This window comes from Sycon ciliatum, chromosome 13 (genome assembly GCF_964019385.1).
Source record: "Sycon ciliatum chromosome 13, ocSycCili1.1, whole genome shotgun sequence".
In the NCBI taxonomy this organism is placed as follows: Eukaryota; Metazoa; Porifera; class Calcarea; order Leucosolenida; family Sycettidae; genus Sycon; species Sycon ciliatum.
This window is the reverse complement of record NC_088655.1, coordinates 8,705,486-8,728,031: the sequence shown is the minus strand read 5'-3', so window position 1 is coordinate 8,728,031 and position 22,546 is coordinate 8,705,486. Positions and strand designations below refer to the sequence as shown.

General features: G+C 47.2%; 1 protein-coding gene across 1 annotated transcript in view; it reads left to right on the top strand.

The window, feature by feature from the left end:
* The window catches only part of LOC135829149 (uncharacterized), a 40,300-nt gene extending 25,035 nt beyond the window's left edge, over positions 1–15,265 (top strand). The window contains exons 4-5 of the mRNA XM_065341555.1: positions 10,387–10,509; positions 15,104–15,265. Coding sequence (XP_065197627.1) covers positions 10,387–10,509; positions 15,104–15,265 — 285 coding nt within the window. The remainder of the gene's footprint in view (positions 1–10,386; positions 10,510–15,103) is intronic.
* Positions 15,266–22,546: the final 7,281 nt, after the last annotated feature.

The following is a 22,546-nucleotide window of genomic DNA, read 5'->3' as shown; positions in this document are numbered from 1 at the left end:
GCTGAAAGAAGAGCTACGACAGCATCTTCCACTCATGGGAACATCCCTTACTCGTGATTTTGTTGGTCATTCGTTCCGCATCGGTACCGCCACTACTGCAGTCATGGCGAGTACCCCTGACTGGTTAATCAGGTCAATGGGCCGATGGAGGAGCAACAATGTCCTGTGCTATATCAGGACGACCGACACAGACATGTCGCAACTGACCCAACAGCTGTTCGAGGGACAGGCGCATCGCAGAACACAATGAAGTATGTAAGAACCCGCCACGTGAGCACACAACTCACACTGATGCATGTACCCACACACTTGCTTAGACCAGCTGCCAATTGTTTCGAACAGCACAGCAATTTGCTCTGCCAAGATTGTGCTGACAAACTGCGCTGATAGCAACAACAGCGTCATTCACGTGCATTGCAATATGTTACAACTTAGCATGGAGGCTGGGCAAACATCAGCAAGCTATCTCCTCTCATCTGGAAATCTACCACGACCTTCGGCCATCACACTCATACGCCCAGACTCCTGCCCTCTAACGGGCATCGCACTTTGTGCGTGGGCCGCCTACACCCTGTATATTCCGCTCATTTCATGGGTGCGCATGTCATGGGCTGCACTTCATGCGTGGAATATCATACATGCCATCATATGAGCCGTCCACACTCTGCCCATTTCATGGGTGCCTACTTCATGGATTGCATCTCGTGCGCGGATGATCCTACATAATGATTATCACATGCAAGATTCGGTTGCCCTGCACTCCATGAATCCTCCATACGTTGTGTGTTCTGCACTGGTCTGCAATAGTGAGTGCATGCGTGACAACAGGGGACAAAACAAGCCAAAACGTCCAGGACCCAAGGGAGGGAGGGTGGGTGGGAACATTCCAGGCTAAAACGTGGAACACAGGACCATGATGGCAGATGAGAGAGAGAGAGAGAGAGAGAGAGAGAGAGAGAGAGAGAGAGAGAGAGTTGCACAGTGGGAGAGCAACAGTGCACAACAGAAAATGGTGAGTTAAAAATAAGGTTTTACACTCTTTTGCTATGCTCAGCCCTGAAAACAATTTTTTCACTCACATAGCAACCGGTTTGTTCATGGGGTAGTGGTCTACCAGAGAATGTACTCACGAAACAAAGGATAGTCAGGTGGAAGCAATGCGTGTGGATACAGAAAGAAAGTCGTGCTGTGAGTCCGCGATATACTTATCCTTGGAGACCTCCAACCGCCGTGCCGTTGTAGCAGTCTGTCCACAATGCCCGAGTTAGCTGCGACCGTTGCACCACCTGATCGGAGGCTGACGAGACGTATGATGTAGGGTCAGCCTGGGTGCGGCCCATAGCCAACTTGAGGATTTCCGTGGCTCTGCTGTAGCTCATGGTGCTGCGCTCGCCTGGCCCAGAGCGGGCGGAGGTTACTTTTCCCAGTACATGTTGGCCGGGTGAATGTCCTCCTTGATGGAGAAATCTCTCTGTTATGCGGACCGGACATGGCATTGAGCCGGTGCATTTGCGAGCAACCAGAATCACGTCCCCTGCTTCAGTTAGTTGTTTTTGCGACTTGGCAGGTGCAAGGACATATGGAATTCATGGAGGACACCACGAGACGATGCAAGTCCCAGGGCAGCAGGGCAAAGAACCTAAGACAAATCATGGTCATACATCGCAGATCCCCGAGTTACGCATCTGGTTGGGCCAGGGTAGATATCAGCTGACGGAACAAGGACTGTGAGATCAGAGTGCAGTGGGAGACGGGACGAGCACAGATACGGCGAGCGGCGACTTGCAGTTACGTGATGACTGGTTCCGCGATCGGATCTGGGTGACCAGTCTTACGGTGCAACCAACATATAGCCACGCAGCCTTGTCAGACAGGGGCAAACATAGCGGCTTGTTGGATGAAACTCACTAGGTATAACTACACGTGTACTGTGCAAGCTGGGAAAGGGGCGAATCCGGCCCCAGAAGCTCACGTACACCAGTGACCGAATGCTTGCAGATATGCCCTGCCTGTAGATGGTGCCACGTCACTGAGCAGGACGAACGGGAGAACGTCAACCAGGTGCTGAACGACTGGATTCTGTATGGATGCTAGTTCCGCCCAGAAGGGGGAGGACGCTGAACAAGGCACATGCAAAACGCACGCACACACCCACACACCCAGGCACAGGAAAATGACACACGGGGGATCAGGTATATACAGACTTTGTGTTGCTCCTGTGAGTTTTGTCGGTGTTCTGTCCATGTATCGTGGGTTCCAGACTCCCCCACCCGGTGCACTTTCCACGGATCTGACCTTCCTCTGTGTAATATCAAGATTAGATAAACAAGAGTGTGCAACTCCTGGATGCGTTCGCCGACGGCGGAATTTTTTGTTGACGTAATCTTTTCTACGACGCATGCGCTGCGAGTCTTTTGGAAAGTTTTGCCTCGTGCACTTTGCTGGGCTTTACATTACAAGGTCGGCGTCCAGCACGTGCTCTCACACTACTCTGCGGCAAAATGTGCGTTTTTCTGGAAAAAGGTGACGTCAACAAAAAGATTCCGCCGTGGGGCGGGGTATCTGCAGAGTGTGCAGGAGAGATCCGGAGTTGCACAGTCTTGTTTATCTACTCTTGGTAAGATGCTTGTTGTGTACAATATGCGCCGTGTGAATTGAGTAGGGGACTGGGGGTGAAAACCGCTGCACCGTCCGACCCAGGCGTCATGTTGACACGGCCTCACGCCTCATACCGTCATGCATACAGGCAAGCTGAGACAACCATTGTCAACATCACTGCCCTTTGGGCTTCTCCCTCATCATCACTGCCCATTGGGTATCTCCCTCCCTCATGATCACTGCTCATTGGGCGTCTCCCTCCCTCATTATCACTGCCTATCGGGCTTCTTCCTCCCTCATCATCACTGCCCATCGGGCTTCTCCCTCCCTCATCATCACTGCCCATTGGGCTTCTCTCTCCGTCATCATCACTGCCCATCGGGCTACTCCCTCCCTCATCATCCCTGATTCTCGGGCATCTCACTTCACATGGGTAAGGGTAAGTTCATTGAATTGGCAATTCACACGGAAAAACGCTCTATACTAAAAAACGACAGGAACAGAACAGCATAGGCAGCAAGCACAAGAAAAAACACCAAGAGACAACACAAGGCAGCCTGTCAGAGGGCAGACTGCACATGGGAGGGGGGGGGGGGCAAGGTGATTAAAAAACAACTCAACTCAACTCTAAAATGAAAGTTGGCCGAATGCTTATTGAGGAAGCGGAGGTCTATAATCAACCTCAATTTTCCATTGCTTTTAGGGACTACGCCCAGCGGGATAATTACATGGATAGCATTTTCTCCCACAGCCCCCGAACGCAACAACAGAAGGATTAGGTCAGACTCAACACTGGAGTGATTATTAGAAGGTTTAGGTCACGCCCGGATCTGGGGCGGCGTGGGGCGGGAAGACAACACACAAAAATAGCCATAACGAATATTATCACTCTCTTATTATTGACCCCCACAGAAACTTGTGATCTCTAAGCGGTCAAATATGTATAGGATTTGTTGTTGTTGTTTGTATTCTTTATTTAGAGTGGGAAGTCCAAAACAGGCCCTAGCCTAATAACAATGGTCCCACTAGTGAGGGAATGCTGTATATCCATGCATAAGGATCAGTGAGTGTAACAGCAACTAGTAGGGAAAGAAAAGGAGAGAAGAAAAACAACTCAAAACAGGAGTTGCGACTTGCATAGGGAGAAAATAACGTAAAGAGCAGTGCATACAGTATTTGTAAAAAGGCTTATTTATCTGGTAAGCGAAAATGCAAGAGCCATTGACTTAAAGCGATTGCGTTTTCTTTCTTGCCTGACCGCAGCGGGGAGCTGGTTCCATAAGATGGTCCCAGCATAGGTAACACGTTTGGCAAGATATGCAGTTGGGCTGGCTGGGACAATCAGTAAATTGCTGTGCCCACCACGAGTTTGAGTGGAATTACTGCGGCTGAAAAAGTTAGCGAACAACATGCTGATGTTAGAGGAGTCATGGAGACAACGCCAGATATAAACCAGAAGGTGCATGTTGGTGTATGTGGTCAATGTTTGGATGTTCATGCGTGTAAGAATATTGCTTGTGGGTGTCCCGGGAGGTACCCGACAGACTGTGCGTACAGCACGCTTGAAGAGCCCATTAAGCCGTCGACTTTGATACGCCGTGAGATATTGAGGATATTGACCAAGACGAGGTCTATATGGGAAATATAGGCCGAGTAAAAGACCGAGGTCCGCCGAGGTCTTTTACGAGGCCTATATTTCCCATATAGACCGAAGTCGAGGTCAATATCCTATTTATCACGATTCCTTTGCCATAACCCTAGAATTTGAACCTTTAGGAGCTATTTTAACCTTTTTAGTATAGCATTTGTACTATAGTGTACATAGGATGTTGCCTATTTTGGGTACAAGACTGTAAGAACAACAGAGTTCAGCATCTGCAGTACAGTGGCTGGGTAGTATAAGGGGTTGCTTGAGATTCATACCGTTGTGGGTTCAAATCCTGCTTGTTCTCTTCCTTTGTCTTCTTTCTTTCAAATTTTATTTTTGAAGTGGAGAGAAAGTCCCTCCAAAGTCGAAAGATTACAATGCCTAAGTGGTCGATATAAGCGGTCGATACAAGCGGTCGATATTATGGCGATATGGGTAATATAGGACCAGTCAAGGATCACGAGAATTAGTGGAGGTCGATATGTATAGGATAGTGCACGGATCCGAGGAGAATATTTTTCATAATCCCCAAGGCGCGCAGCGCCGCGGGGATTATGAAAAATATTCTTCCGAGGACCAATCCGTGCACTATCTGTATATAGCTCGATTTGTCAGGGGTCAGCGCAGCCATCACGGTACACAGTTTTCGGCTTTCACACTTTTTCAGTTGTAAGCATGCAGGGAGTACAGTACTCAGTACGTACTTTTTCAAGCTCAACAAAAAAAAGGAAAGGCAAGCTTGCAAGGCAAGGAAACATGACACAGGAACAAAACACAATCTGACAAATGAAAAAACAATACCTGATCTTTTTTCTCTTTACATTGCCTCACCCTGTTATAGTTTTCTTCAGGGAGTATTGTACTACAGTCGACCTACCCTTATAACGATAACCTCTATAACGATATTACCCTTATAACGATATTTTTCTGCCAAACTAAATCACTCCATTGACTTGTGTATACAATGCCTTACCTCTATAACAATATTGCTATAACGATATTACCCCTATAACAAAATAAAATGGACTGACCAATCGACATTTTCCATTTTATAACAATATCTAGCAGGGAATATGTAGAGCCCACTATCCAGGTAGGGCAAGCTTCACTTGATATGTCGCTGGGACATGACGGAATGCAATGGGGGCACCAGTGGGCACCTTGCTGTGTACATAATGTGCATGTAAAATGATGTATGTCATTTTTTATGCTATGAAGAGTGTAAAAACTGAACAAAATCCATGCATTATGACGTATGTGTATGAAATGAACCAGTTACCCCTATAACAATATTACCCTTATAACAATATTTCTTGGTCTGACGCAAATATCGTTATAAGGGTAGGTCGACTGTACTCCCTGGTTTTCTTCTTGTTCTGGTGGGAGTTCAGGCCCCACATGTTGTGCCGGTACTCTTGTAAGTCCTGATCTGTGCGTTTTTCTCTTTGAATTTTCTCAGCCAATTAATTTTTGAGGGGGAGGGAGGGAGGGTGATGCCTGATGGGCAGTTTGACCAGTGTTCAGTTTCCATGGCAACATTGTTGTTGAGATCGAAATGCGGGCGTGTTGGATTTCTTGCGAATTCAAAATACAAAGAACAACATTTCTCTTGTTTAGGTTCAATAGTAAACCTATTTACGATACAATACAATGTATTTGCTTTCATTTGTTGTTCAGTTCCCATGGCAACGTTGTCGTTGACGTTGCAGACACATGTACCTTGTTGCCAATTACTATTCATGAGTAGCTGTAATTGCACGTTCACATCCATGTTCATCTAATTCAAAAAACATATTCACGGTGCTCATGTAAGAGTTTTGTAAATATGTCCACTTGTTCAACTACCTTCCTATAATAAGATCATTAAATTTTGATTGAGATTTCACACAGCGGCTTCCAGGCTGGCTCTTTGGGGTTTGTTTGGCTAGCTTGCTTTGGCCTACTCTCGCTAGGTATAGTGAGAGCAGTCCAAAGTGTTGGGCTCTTTCCCCTCACCGAGGGGATTATGAAGAATAATCCCCTGGGTCAGGGGATTATCAGCCCTAGAACCCCTGACAAGTCGAGCTATAGAAGAGTGATAACAGCATATATTGACCACTTAGCCCGGGGACTTACAACTTTTTCCTCAACTTAGAAAAAAATCAGAACTAAAAGAAGTAAAATCTGAAGCCAAATGCTGGGATTTGAACCCAGATTGTCAGTCAAAGAACTTGGGGAACATACTACAAGAGACAACTGAAAACTTCGGTTTAGACAGAAGTAATGTCCAATGTAAACGGCATATGTACATACTTTGATACTATTACAATAGTATTTCTTTCTTCCTATAGCAAAGCAAAAACAGTTTAGGTATGCTATGTCGTGATAAATCTATTATTGCCCTCATAATCGGTCAATATATGAAATATAGACCTCGTAAAAGACCTCGGGGGACCTCGGTCTTTTACTCGTTCTATATTTCATATATTGACCTCTTTAATCGTGCAATAATAGAAACATACATAAAACAAAATCTGAGGCACCAATATTTTTAAGATGCAATGGGGTGTAATAACCGCCCATGAACGTTACTGTCACAAGCACTTATATTGTCAGACTCCAGCCAGTCCGGGAACTCATGCTCCGTCCATCCGTGGACGAGCTCCAGCAGTGGTTTGTGGCTGCTGAGTCTAGTGTGGTTGGCGACTACTGCCTCGGCCGAACTGGGAGCAATGCCTACTGACGTGACCCAACCTGCTGGCAGGTCCTGCAATGCGGGTCGCTGCCAGGGGTTCGGCTATCGTTGTCAAACAGTCCGTGGCCTGATGGCCTTCGCTCGAATTGGGCGTTGTTGCCAATGTTGGATGCATGAACATTCCTACCTGGGTGTGGCATCTCAGGTAGGAACCGCTCCCTGGGTTGTAATTGCCTGAGCCGACGACCTGTGGAGGCTGCATTGGCGAGTCTTTCGTCGTCTGCAAGGCTGTCACATACGCTGCCCTCCTCGTAGACTCCCACTGTTTCCCGGTCAAAGGAAACGGCTATTTCGAGTTGTTTCTGCCTTTACAGATTTATCAGTCCAGGCAGGCTCAGGAGGAGCTAGATGAGCTGCAGTTCCATGGATGCGAGTGGACATTTGGCATGTTGAAGTATTATTATTAGAAGGCTCTTCGCGTCGGCATAAATGCAATGTAGATATACACAGCATGTACAGCTTTCGCATAAGCCGAAGCGATAACAGCCAAACAGGATATTGATAGCGATATAAAAACATATGCGATATAAAACGCGTGAGGCCAACCAGAATTAATTCGTTGTTTCGGGTCACCCGACCGACCGTCTTTTTTCATCCGACCGCAATTTTTTTAGTGCATGCAAATGTGCATGACTACAAGGTAGACTTTGTACACACACGACCCAAAATATGTATAGCAGTCCAGACATCGACCTCAGAGTCAGAAGCAGCCTGCAGCACTTGGTGACGACGTTGTCTTCTACATTGTATCTCCGATTCGCAATCGGTCCTGAAACAGCATCAGCTCCGCCACTGCGTCGCTCATTGACAGAAGTTTTCAAGAACTTCGGTGAGAGCTGCTCGTCAGACTCGTTTGCCAGCGAGGCCAAGATCTGGTCCTGGAGGGGACGTGGCCCCGGACCTGGATCTGATGGGACAATGGCTACGCTGGATCGACTACAGTCAGATTTGATCGACTGGCTTGATGGAGAAAAGCTATTCGATATGCACAATTGTACATGCATACACCCCTGCCCGCAACTAAAATAAAAAATAAAAATAAAATAAACCCGACCGTCCTACCCTGGTACGGATGAGTGAAGTAACCCGAAACAACGAATTAATTCTAGGTGCTTGCCTGACGAAAATAGAATACAATTAAAACAAGCAAACAAGCAGCTCAACCGAGTTGAATTTGAATTTGCTGATCATTGCCAGGGACCCTCCGAGAGCAGTAACATATCTCTCTAGGATACGGCCGCAAAGGTAGCTCCACGCCCCGCGGTTCTGGGCGATGCTCCTCAGCTCCTCAAGATCCGCCGAGGTCTTGATGGTCCTCCCAACCAGCTCGAGATCGTGTCGGAGCACGACAGCCAGAGTTGTGCCCCGCTTCCCCCTCCAGGTAGGCTCAGTGGATGGCTTGAAGTAGGAGCACATTGACAGGTTCGCCGGTGCACTCTGGTCAAGTCGCAGCACGTGCCCAAACAGACGCCAGCGGGCTCTCAGGGCCGAGATACCAAGTGGTGTTGAGTTTGTCCTCTTGCACAGGGTGATATTCTTGATTTTAGCTGGGTACCGTATGCCAATAACCTTCGGCAGTTGTTGTCTATGGAACGCATCAACTCTATGCATAGCGGTTCCAGTGAGGCCCCAAGCCCCATTGTTGTAGCACAGGACTGGTAAGATGAATGTTTTTTGTATAGCCGTACTCTCAGCGATTCGTTTACAACGGAACCACATATCCATAATGCCCAGAGTCGGTGCAGGGCAGCCGTGGCGAGTTGCGTTCTCCGCGCAGCATCCTCGTGGTCACCAATGGTGAGGCGCCATTCCTCGCACATTCTGTCGTTGAGCCATATGATGTGTGAGAGTTCTGTTTTAGATTCATTGATGTTGAGGTCCCAGGCTTTGAGGCACTTTGCAATGTCGGGCAGGAGTTCTTGAATACATTTGCAGTCAGACGATCTAGATCGGGTCTTGCACAGATAATCTGTCTCACCTCCCAAAGTGTTGCCTCCAGGTAGATAATGAATAGGACAGGTGATATGGAGTCACCCTGTGGTGTAGTACAGGTGGTCTGGAACTGCTCGCTCTTCCCTCCAGGTAACCGGACCTAAAGGGACGTGTTCCTGAGTAGCTAGGACATAATGGTGACCTCATCATTCTCAAGGAAGCTAGCTAATATAGTGAGCAAACGGTACCTGGATATTGTGTTGAACGCTTTCGACATGTCTTTGCCGAGCACGCCAAATGATTTCCTCACTCGTTGGCACCGTGCCGCCGTGCCGTGATCACCGTGCCGCGATCCATCTGTAGGACCAAACTACATTATTTAGCCACCCGCACTAGTACCAAGTGTTACCTTCACTGGGGGCAGAGGTAACTGCAGTTGGATACCGGGACGGTTACCTTGATGCCATCAATCCTTTTCGTCACCTTGTCCTCCCCCGCTTACTGAGGTGTGGTGAGCCCATAAGTTGGATACTTTCAAGTCCACGCTAGTTTGCGGATTTCAGGGGTGTAGGCCGTTGGTCGGTTCAATAGCTAATTGAGTCATCTTTCCAAGATTCCTTTGGAGTTTCTCTCCCCTCCACGGTGAGACTCACGTTACCAGTTTTGGCAGTGAGCAAGTACAAGTGTGTGTGTGTGTGTGTGCGTGTGTGTATGTGTGTGTGTGTGTGTGTGTGTGTGTGTGTGTGTGTGTGTGTGTGTGTGTGTGTGTGTGTGTGTGTGTGTGTGCGTGCACATGTGTGTGCGGGAGTGTGCGTACATACTTGGATGGGTATGTGTGTATTTGAGTGTGCTAGCCTGTGTGTTTCTTTGTGTGTGTGTGTCTGTGTGTGTGTCTCTCTGTGTGCAAAAGTAGAGAAAGAAAATGAAAAATAGGGATTCACTGGCCAGAAAAAGCCACTTCAATCAGCTGTGCGGTGGACACCAGGCTAAAATTAGTTGCGGTTAAATCATCATCCTTGCAAGCTGTTGAATGGTGTAATCCTAGCTCAATTTGCTATGTCTAACATAGCTGTTAGCTATCATCGCTTCCGTGATGATGGGCATGTCTGAGTTCTGAGTTCTGTGTGTGTGTGTGTGTGTCTGTGTGTGTGTGCGTGCGTGTATATGCGAGCATGCAAATGTCCGTGTGTATGTATCTGTATGTGTGTTTTTGTGTGTGTGCGGTGTGTGCGCACGCGCCTGTGTGAGTGTTTATGTGCATACGTGCGTGCAAAATATGTGTTTTAATGGTGTGTGTGTGTGTGTGTGTGTGTGTGTGCGTGTGTGTGTGTTTGTGTGTGTGTGTGTGTTGTGTGTGTGTGTGTGTGTGTGTGTGTGTGAGAGAGCATGTCAGCATATGCGTATGTGCATGTATGTACGTACGTATCTGTGTGCTTGTTTGTGCGTGTGTGCGCATTTGCGCTTGCATACTCAGGCTCTTCTGATGCTGGCAGCATGCTACTATGGCAGCATTCATTGTGTCCAGTTTTTACTGTGGTGTAATCCGTCGCTCTTGCACGGCAAAGTTATGTTCAATGTCAATAATGAGCCACGACAGGTGAGTACTGGCCGAAGTGCTCGGCGTGAAACTGTTTGTTCTGATCACTGGTTTGTTTATTCTGATAAACTGATCACATGTTAATCCAGCGTCACTTTGCTGTCAAAGATGTTCCCAGAAAATTGCATGTTCCTCTCTTTGTAAATGTGGAGAACAATGCGCCTCAAAGCCATATACAGTAAAACCTGTAACTAAAGACCACCGTGACTAGCAACCAGCCTGGTACTAAAGACCACCGTGACTAACAACCAGCCTGGTACTACACATCACTTCACCAGGCACGGACAGTCTCATATACAAAAATGCACTGTGACAAGCGACTACCTGCTGAACGCATCCAGCGGCCGCCTTTTCTTGTCCCAAAGTCTATTTTTGACATGTAACTAGCGAGAGCAGTGCAGGAAATTAAAGGTGGTTCGAAGCTACTTCTTCGAAATTTTGATGATTTTCTGTCCTGAATGGACTCTTTCGATACTACAGCTGCACGAATAAACGCAATGTCATTTTGACTATGGGCTGAACTGCACCTGGCATAGTTTCAAGTGCTCTTATGAGCAAACATGAAAGGAAACGTCTTGGAGAGCACCTGCTCGAACCTGCTCCATGATCGATGCTACTTCTCAAAGGAGAAATAGCATTGCACATGTGGTGGGATATTGTATTAGCTACATTTTGACATACATATCAGAGATGGGATCCATATAGGGTTGCGCAGTGCAAACCTCTAACTAAAGACCACCTGCCACTAAAGACCATTTCTTCTTGCCCCAAGGGGTGGTCCTTAGTTACAGGTTTACTGTATACACGGTATACTTTAGTAGAGCTACAACATAACCACTGGCCAGTGGGTATACTTTAGTAGAGCTACAACATAACCACTGGCCAGTGGGTATACTTTAGTAGAGCTACAACATAACCACTGGCCAGTGGGTATACTTTAGTAGAGCTACAACATAACCACTGGCCAGTGGGTATACTTTAGTAGAGCTACAACATAACCACTGGCCAGTGGGTATACTTTAGTAGAGCTACAACATAACCACTGGCCAGTGGGTATACTTTAGTAGAGGTACAACATAACCACTGACCAGTGGGTATACTTTAGTAGAGCTACAACATAACCACTGGCCAGTGGGTATACTTTAGTAGAGCTACAACATAACCACTGGCCAGTGGGTATACTTTAGTAGAGCTACAACATAACCACTGGCCAGTGGGTATACTTTAGTAGAGCTACAACATAACCACTGGCCAGTGGGTATACTTTAGTAGAGGTACAACATAACCACTGACCAGTGGGTATACTTTAGTAGAGCTACAACATAACCACTGGCCAGTGGGTATACTTTAGTAGAGCTACAACATAACCACTGGCCAGTGGGTATACTTTAGTAGAGCTACAACATAACCACTGGCCAGTGGGTATACTTTAGTAGAGCTACAACATAACCACTGGCCAGTGGGTATACTTTAGTAGAGCTACAACATAACCACTGGCCAGTGGGTATACTTTAGTAGAGCTACAACATAACCACTGGCCAGTGGGTATACTTTAGTAGAGCTACAACATAACCACTGGCCAGTGGGTATACTTTAGTAGAGCTACAACATAACCACTGGCCAGTGGGTATACTTTAGTAGAGCTACAACATAACCACTGGCCAGTGGGTATACTTTAGTAGAGCTACAACATAACCACTGGCCAGTGGGTATACTTTAGTAGAGCTACAACATAACCACTGGCCAGTGGGTATACTTTAGTAGAGCTACAACATAACCACTGGCCAGTGGGTATACTTTAGTAGAGCTACAACATAACCACTGGCCAGTGGGTATACTTTAGTAGAGCTACAACATAACCACTGGCCAGTGGGTATACTTTAGTAGAGCTACAACATAACCACTGGCCAGTGGGTATACTTTAGTAGAGCTACAACATAACCACTGGCCAGTGGGTATACTTTAGTAGAGGTACAACATAACCACTGGCCAGTGGGTATACTTAGTAGGAGGCCTACAACATAACCACTGGCCAGTGGGTATACTTTAGTAGAGCTACAACATAACCACTGGCCAGTGGGTATACTTTAGTAGAGCTACAACATAACCACTGGCCAGTGGGTATACTTTAGTAGAGCTACAACATAACCACTGGCCAGTGGGTATACTTTAGTAGAGCTACAACATAACCACTGGCCAGTGGGTATACTTTAGTAGAGCTACAACATAACCACTGGCCAGTGGGTATACTTTAGTAGAGCTACAACATAACCACTGGCCAGTGGGTATACTTTAGTAGAGCTACAACATAACCACTGGCCAGTGGGTATACTTTAGTAGAGCTACAACATAACCACTGGCCAGTGGGTATACTTTAGTAGAGGTACAACATAACCACTGGCCAGTGGGTATACTTTAGTAGAGATACAACATAACCACTGGCCAGTGGGTATACTTTAGTAGAGGTACAACATAACCACTGGCCAGTGGGTATACTTTAGTAGAGCTACAACATAACCACTGGCCAGTGGGTATACTTTAGTAGAGCTACAACATAACCACTGGCCAGTGGGTATACTTTAGTAGAGCTACAACATAACCACTGGCCAGTGGGTATACTTTAGTAGAGCTACAACATAACCACTGGCCAGTGGGTATACTTTAGTAGAGCTACAACATAACCACTGGCCAGTGGGTATACTTTAGTAGAGGTACAACATAACCACTGACCAGTGGCTATACTTTAGTAGAGCTACAACATAACCACTGGCCAGTGGGTATACTTTAGTAGAGCTACAACATAACCACTGGCCAGTGGGTATACTTTAGTAGAGGTACAACATAACCACTGGCCAGTGGGTATACTTTAGTAGAGCTACAACATAACCACTGGCCAGTGGGTATACTTTAGTAGAGCTACAACATAACCACTGGCCAGTGGGTATACTTTAGTAGAGCTACAACATAACCACTGGCCAGTGGGTATACTTTAGTAGAGCTACAACATAACCACTGGTCAGTGGGTATACTTTAGTAGAGGTACAACATAACCACTGACCAGTGGCTATACTTTAGTAGAGCTACAACATAACCACTGGCCAGTGGGTATACTTTAGTAGAGCTACAACATAACCACTGGCCAGTGGGTATACTTTAGTAGAGGTACAACATAACCACTGGCCAGTGGGTATACTTTAGTAGAGCTACAACATAACCACTGGCCAGTGGGTATACTTTAGTAGAGCTACAACATAACCACTGGCCAGTGGGTATACTTTAGTAGAGGTACCACATAACCACTGGCCAGTGAGTATACTTTAGTAGAGCTACAACATAACCACTGGCCAGTGGGTATACTTTAGTAGAGCTACAACATAACCACTGACCAGTGGGTATACTTTAGTAGAGCTACAACATAACCACTGGCCAGTGGGTATACTTTAGTAGAGGTACAACATAACCACTGGCCAGTGGGTATACTTTAGTAGAGGTACAACAAAACCACTGGCCAGTGGGTATACTTTAGTAGAGCTCCAACATAACCACTGGCCAGTGGGTATACTTTAGTAGAGCTACAACATAACCACTGGCCAGTGGGTATACTTTAGTAGAGGTACAACATAACCACTGGCCAGTGGGTATACTTTAGTAGAGCTACAACTTAACCACTGGCCAGTGGGTATACTTTAGTAGAGAGACAACATAACCACTGGCCAGTGGGTATACTTTAGTAGAGCTACAACATAACCACTGGCCAGTGGGTATACTTTAGTAGAGCTACAACATAACCACTGGCCAGTGGGTATACTTTAGTAGAGCTACAACATAACCACTGGCCAGTGGGTATACTTTAGTAGAGCTACAACATAACCACTGGCCAGTGGGTATACTTTAGTAGAGCTACAAGATAACCACTGGCCAGTGGGTATACTTTAGTAGAGCTACAACATCACCACTGGCCAGTGGGTATACTTTAGTAGAGGTGAACGATAAGGGAAAAGGTACTGTAGTTCTCCCAAGGGTACACAACCGCCAAGAGTGTGCTACTGCAGTTTTGTTGTAACACGTTATGAGATGGCAGGACATCACATCACTTGACGAGCTTGCACACAGTATTTTCACACTGTGCATGATAGATAGAGGGTTGAACCCAATCCTGTTTTGGGTTCAACTCTCCTCGGGTCACTTTGCACTGCTTGCCAGCGTAACCTTTTGAATCACGAGTGATGTGAAGTTCTGGCATAACAGCAGTGGATAAAGGTTGTGTGGGCAGTTGTACACTCTTGGGGTTATGTACTCTTTGTATCACTAATCTGAGGTTATGAGTTTAGCTCATAGGCACCACTGATGCAAGTATTATTGTGAATTTTGTGTCAAGTTCCAGCCAGCATTTACTATGTCCCCAACCTGTACGACACACACACACTAAGACGAGATATGCTTTGTTCTTGGAGAAAGCAATTGTACTTCGAGTACATGTGTATTGTACTATGCTGCAATAGAAAGGAAAAATCTGGAACTTGTATGCTTTGCAGGTGATTGCAAGAATGTGTATGTGTGTATGTGTGTGTTTGTTGCTATGGTGAACTAATAGTACTGCCGCCCAGTATCACTTCTACATGTCTGCGCGTTCCGTGGACATAAAGCACTGTGTGAGCTGCTGATAAAAAATGGTGTCGACGTTAATGTCCAAGATCAGGTGAGCTTTGGAGGTGGAATGCACCAATCAAATACGCTTTGCAACACACTCTTGTGACATCAAGTATTTTTCAAGAACACAAAACCATTTGTTCTCATGTGCTGAATACTGATGTGCGCATGTGGACATAGTGCACGGCATCATGTATGCCAGGGCCGTAGCTGCCACATATTTGACTGGTCCGGAGGGACATTTTTACCTTATAATGATATGACCGAATCAAGTTACTACAATGTACCAGTACATTTAGTGCACCTATATAGGTTTTTATTTTATTTTTTATTTTTACTATGTTCACATACCCAACTCATAAACAGAAAGACAATGGTACTGAGACAAGGACAAACGTGACAACTACTGAGAAGGGGCTGCACCGAGATGCAGCAGTGATGGTGGGGCATTGATGGCTCTGCCGACCTTAGGTCTCGGCATCACGGCCAGAAACACGCACCAAAAACAAAAGATAGTGTAATAGTTTTACCTTGACACTTCTTGCTTGTCTTATGGTAACACCTTGTGTTCCTACTATTCTCACTCCTGCGGTTCTCACCTTTCTTTTGCTTTATAACCTCTGGTTTGAACATCATTCGACGAATTCTCCAATCAATCAAGTCTATACTGTTACACTGGTAGCTTGAGGATGGTTGAGATCATCGTTTGCCCTTTGACGTGCCTTGTGCTCCTGGCCGCTACTGCTCTGCTATACGCCGCTTTCCGTGAGATCCGCCGCGCTCGGGACAACGTGGCTGCTACAGTTGGACGACATCAATTACCTGCTACATCAAGCTCAAGTCCTCCGGATCTAGCCCCGTGTCGATCGCGTTCTCTCTCCCAGACAAGCCCGAGCGTCAAACGCGTTACCAGAGAACCGAATGTTTTCCATGGCAACCCTTCCGAGTTCAAAGAATGGGTATTTACGGTCGAGTTAGCCTTGAAGTGCTCACCTCAAGGTGACCCGGAGAGCCAAGTTAACTTTGCGGCTAGCTACCTCGCTGGGAATGCGCGTCTTTGGCTAATTTCTTCCCTGGAAGCAGGTGAGCAATTTTCGGATTGGCATTCTTTGAAAAGCGCCCTAGCGCGAGTGTATGGCCCGCACTATGATGAGGAAAGAGTGCGGTTGGATATGTTCTCTATCCAACAGCGTGGGTCAATTGAATCGTACGTAACGGAGTTTTCTCGGCTAAGTTTACAGGTGCCGGAACTTGACGAACTCTCCAGAGCCTTGCTATTTGTCAACGGCCTGCACGGTAACATGTGGACCTTGGTAGTGAAGGAACACCCCACTACACTGTCAGCCGCCGTTCAGTCAGCGCTAGCAGTCGCCTCAGACAGCCGATTTCAGCGCAGACCACCACTGGCGACCGCGCCGGGATTCGCACCACCATCAGGTAGCAAAAAGCTAACAAAACTAAGCCCCGAGGAACGTGAGACATTACGAGCCCAGGGGGGCTGCTTCGCATGTCGTCGACCAGGCCATATGGCCCAGAATTGCCCGCAGCATCGAGATCACCCAAACGGTGGACGTCAGTAAGGCCGATGCGATTACTGACGCAGCAAGAAAAGGCATCACCTGCGTGTAGTGTGTGCTCCGTCTCTACCCGTAACCGATTCAGTAGCCTCGCTGTGGAGGATGTTGACGATGATGCTGAATGCTCCGAAGCCAATTTCAAGCGAGATGTTACACCAGCTATTGAGGCCCAGGTTACCAGCGTCAATGTGGAAACGGAACATGAGCTCCTGCGTGTAGAAGGCAAAATCAACGGTCGTCGCGCGCTTATGTTAATAGATTCGGGCTCAACCCATGATTTCATTGCCGAACAGTTTGCCAGGAGAGTTAACCTGCCAACCGAAATTGGCTCGGAAAACCTGAATGTCACGCTGGCTGATGGAGCATCAAGCTCGTTTCCCATGGAGACGACCCATGAATTGAAGGTTATCGTAGGCGACTTCAGCGATAACCAAACCTTCACGGTGTTCCCCCTTCATCGCTATGACGCTATATTGGGGAAACCTTGGTTAACGCGTAACAATCCAGACATAAACTTCCGGACGAATGAAGTCAGGTTGAACTCGAATGGTTTGCCTTGTGCGTCGCCCAGTCAAAGCGAACCGACCGCTCCTGTGGAGGCGATGTTCATATCTGGTCGTCAGGCTAGGCATGCCCTTAGGAGTGGAGACGAAGGTGTTCTGGCGTGGGTCAGCGTAGAAGACGGCATTGGCAAGGAACCTCCCGACAAATCCACTCAGAACGAGCACCCAGATCTCAAGGCCATGTTCCGTGACTATGACGATCTTTTCCCGGATGATCTGCCAGCTAGACTCCCACCAGAGAGGTCTGTAGACCACGAAATCCGCCTGGAGGAAGGCTCATCACCCCCATCGCGACCTGCCTATCGCCTGCCCAGGCCAGAAATGGAGGAATTGAAGAAACAGCTCACAGAACTCTTGAAAAAGGGTTTCGTAGAACCAAGTAAGTCCCCCTTTGGTGCACCGGTGTTTTTTGTCAAGAAAGCTGATGGTTCGTTACGCATGGTCTGCGATTGGAGGGAGCTAAACAAGATAACTGTTAAGAACAAGGCGTGCTTGCCCAATGTGGATGATTTATTCGATACCGTACAGGGCGCTAGGTACTTCACGAAACTAGACCTCCGATCAGGGTATAATCAGATTCGCATTCAAGCTGAGGACGTGTCCAAAACCGCGATTAACACTCCCTTTGGGCATTACCAATTTAGGGTCATGGGATTTGGTCTCACCAATGCACCGGCAACATTTCAATCCATGATGAATACGATTCTTCAACCATATCTGAGGGAGTTCGTAGTCGTGTTCCTAGATGACATACTCATCTTCAGCAAAACGTGGTCGGAGCATATGCAGCATGCCCGGTCGGTATTGAGCGTGCTCCGGGACAACCAGTTATTTTGCAAACGGTCAAAATGTGAATTTGGCGTGGAGAGTGTGCGGTTCCTGGGACATTGCATCGATGGACTGCACATCGCCCCTGACCCAGACAAGATTGCCGCAGTAAAGGTCTGGCTCGCTCCGACTTCCGTCACAGAGGTGAGGCAATTTCTTGGATTTACGAATTATTTTAGGCGATTCATAGATCAATACTCATCGCTCTCTAAGAACTTAGAGGAGATAACGGGAAAACATGCACGATTCGAGTGGAACAGCTCTCGGCAACATGCCTTTGAATCGCTAAAGCATGCCTTGTTGAATGCGCCCCTATTGCGGCTGGCTGATGTGAACCGACCATTCAGAGTGGTAACAGATGCAAGCGATTTCGCCTTGGGATGTGTTCTTCTCCAAGAACTAGAGGAAGATGCCTGGCATCCAGTGGCTTATGCTAGCCGAAAATTGTCTGCTGCGGAACAGAATTATACAGCTACAGAAAGAGAAACATTGGCCGTAGTGTTTGCGCTAAAGACCTGGCGCATCTACCTCTTTCAACACTTTGAGGTCATTACAGACAACATGGCGGTAGTTTATCTGAAAACAAAACCAAGCATTACAAAGAGAGAGGCGCGATGGGTTGAATTCCTAGCTGACTATAACTACACAGTCCGTCACAGACCCGGCAGAGAGAACCCTGCAGATCCCCTTTCGCGTCGCCCAGATCTCCATGAGAGTAACCTCGTGGAGAATGCAGTACCACGTTTGAATGCTATTGAGTATGCTTTAGCAATGAATGATGACGTGTCCAATACAATATCAGATGCCTACCAGAGAGACAAAGAGCTAACTCCCATCATAGAAAGATTGAAGCATTCTCTCCGAGATAATTTGCATGATCGCTATTATTGGGACGAATCCACTGATCGCTTGTACCTCAAGGCATCCCCCAATAACCGGTTGTGCATACCACAGTGCGGTGTCCGGTTAAAGCTCATTCAAGAACACCATGAGTGTGCAACGGCTGGCCACCCGGGTCGTGATCGAACGTACTTCCGCCTAGCACGTTTTTTCTACTGGCCCCGAATGGGTCTCGATATCAAGAGATTTGTCAAAACCTGTGATCTCTGCCAGCGAACGAAGGGAGGTCAGCCACGAACAGGGCTTCTCCAGTCACTTCCAATACCTAATAGTCCTTGGCAGGATATCTCAATGGATTTTATTGTTGGATTGCCCCTTACTTCTCGTGGCTTCGACGCAATTTACACCTTTGTGGACCGACTTACGAAATGCGTACATCTTGTTCCAACAAACTCGAAGATTGATGCTAAGAGCAGCGCTCAACTGTACATTCAAAACGTGTTTCGTCTGCACGGGCTGAGCTCAACCATTGTTTCCGATCGCGATCCACGATTCACTGCAGCTTTTTTCAAAGAAGTATTCTCTCAGCTAGGAACTAAATTGGCATTCAGCACTGCTAACCACCCTCAAACGGATGGTTTGACAGAGAGAGTTAACCGGCAAGTGGGAGATGTTCTAAGAGCATTTGTGAACTTGAGACAGGACAATTGGGATTCGCTTCTACCACTCTGCGAGTTTGCAATAAATAGTTCACAACAGTCATCTGTAGCTAATACACCGTTCTATCTGAACTATGGGTTTGACCCTAAGTCCCCGCCCGAATTCATTCTTACGGGAGGGGAAAGGAGTGATTCGGTCAATTGGCTTCATGAGCAGGAAGCCGCACTAAGGATAGCTCGAGATGCTATGCTCGACGCCCAGGCAAGGCAAGCTCTATACGCAGACCAGACGAGAACGCCCAGTGATTTGAAGGTTGGTGATAGCGTTCTTGTCTACAGAGACTTTCTACTGACCCCGGAAGCTCGTGGCCAGCCCTCTCGGAAGTTGCAACCCAAGTGGTTTGGTCCGTATCGTATCCAGGCTAAGATTGGAGCGAATGCTTTTCGCTTGGAACTACCCCGTGAACTTCGCTGCCATCCCGTGTTTAATGTCACTGCTCTTAAACGCTACGAAGAGAACACGATTCCTGGAAGACACCAACCCCCGCCTCCGCCCTTCACAGATCTAGATGGACACACACGCTATGTTGTCGAAGCCGTTTTGAATCACCGACACCGCAGTGGTGAGCAACACTTCCTGGTGCATTGGAAGGGTTACCCCAGCAGCGAAGCTACGTGGGAGCCCGCTGGCAACCTATGTGATGAGTCTGGTCGGAATATTAAACCGCTGCAGAACTATCTAGCCTCACAACGACAGCAGCCTTGATCTAACTGGGCTGAGCCATATGCATCTCTTACTGAGATAGTTAATAATTATGTTATAGACTGATATAGTTTTGCGTCATCTCCTTGTGAGAGTGATGAAGTTGAGTTGGATTACACTTCAATGTGGTTATGCATGTGCATGAGTGATTATTTAATATTCCCCTTTCCACAATTGCATCTCCTAACTGGATTGTGTTATCTAATAGAACCTTGGGCTTCCTATGGGGCCGGGAGAGTGTAATAGTTTTACCTTGACACTTCTTGCTTGTCTTATGGTAACACCTTGTGTTCCTACTATTCTCACTCCTGCGGTTCTCACCTTTCTTTTGCTTTATAACCTCTGGTTTGAACATCATTCGACGAATTCTCCAATCAATCAAGTCTATACTGTTACAGATAGAGCTGTAAGGGTCAGCAAAAATAAAAATAAAGCAAGGGCAAGCAACAGCTAGTACTAGTGTGCAGCGCATTCGTAGCAATGGGAGTCGTTGACGGGGCACTTGAATGTAGGTGGGTTAACAGGCAGAATGTCCGTGGTCCATCGCCAATCCTGTCGGCGGAGGTATTCGTTGACGTTGCACTTAAACTTTTGAAGATTTTTGCTAATTGGGCGGAGTATAGAAAAGCTGGCGGCAGGGAATTCCACAGCTGGATTGCACAATGTGGGAAGCTGTTGAGAATGGTGTCTGGTGCTTGACGCGGTAGGGGATTTCGTAGCTGGAAACTGTGCCCGGCGGCCATACGAAGATCGTTTCGAGTGCGAGTGGCGTCACGGGGCTCAAGCCTTGGTGGGAGGACTGCTAGCAATTGAGTTGAACCGGTGATGAAATGCAGTTTGTACGTGTATGTTAATGCATCAACGTATCGCCGTAGGCTGAGGCTCTGGAGCTCCGTCCCGGGACCATTGATGCGCAATGCACGGCGTTGGATGTTATCTAGGCGTGCAATGTGGGATGGATCAGCTCCCATCCAGACGAGCGGGGCATACTCCCAAACGGGCCGTACAAACCCCTTGTACATTGTGAGGTGGCCTTCTCGGGAGAGATAGGGCGCAGCTCGCCGCAGGAGGCCCAGACGCTGTTTGCCACGTATAGACACTGCGCGGATGTGCTCCGCGAAGGACAGCTTCGGATCAAAAGTCACCCCCAAGAGCTTTATTGTGGATAACTCTGGCACAGGGTTGCCTCCAAAGAGGAGAGAGGGCAAGCTAGCTGCGCTCTTTGCAGCGTGCATCGTCAGTTGAAATGTTTTTGGCAAAGTCACAGATTCGTGAGTGATCGTGGCACAGCGCCGCATATTGAACACATTCAAAAATCTGCTGACTCACCCTCGTATACTAGTGTGTCCATTCGAAAATCTCTATGAAATCATTCGTATAACCTCTAGATGTATACAAATTCTCCTAACTTGGAGAAAGATGATTGACACGGTCTTGTGTGGATTGAATAAACGTCTTCAGGCTGCGAAGTGCACTGAATGACCTCTCCGATGTGGTGTTCGTGGTTGGAAGACTAAGCAGTAGGTGAAACAACCAGCAGGCAGGCAATGGCTTACACAGCTGGTGCGAAGTGAGCAGCTAAGCTCCTTACAACTTACAGCCTGTTTGGGCGCGTTCCTGTCACTCGAGTTGAACCCCCTTTGAACCTTTGAGTTGAACCTTGATGTGAAGAAAAGTTGTAGCCTGCAGGCACGATGACCAAGTGACTGGTGTACGGACCAGCATGTGATCGCTTACTCACCTGTGTTTTATTTTGGAATAAGGGCCAAACGCTGCATCGTAGCCTTCTTGGAACAACACCAGTCGACTCCGCATCCAAAAGACTACAACATATGGGCCCATCGTGTTCATCCGTGCTCATAAGAACGAAATGGCGCTTTTAGTGACATTTTGCATAGAAATCCCCCTCTATTTAATAGTGGTTGCGACTTCGGGGATGATTTTTTTGGGAAAGGGTTTGCTCCCACACCGGAGTCAAGTGTCGGAATAGCGCGAGCTCCAGTGTGGGAGCAAACCCTTTCCAAAATTCTCCTCTGATAGGGTCACTCACGCTCTTTCGGTGGAAGAGCGTGAGTTCGATTGGGGATAAAGGAGGAAAAGAGCGTCTCAAATTCCTCGGACCAAAATCATTCGACTCAGCATCCTGAAGACAGAAAA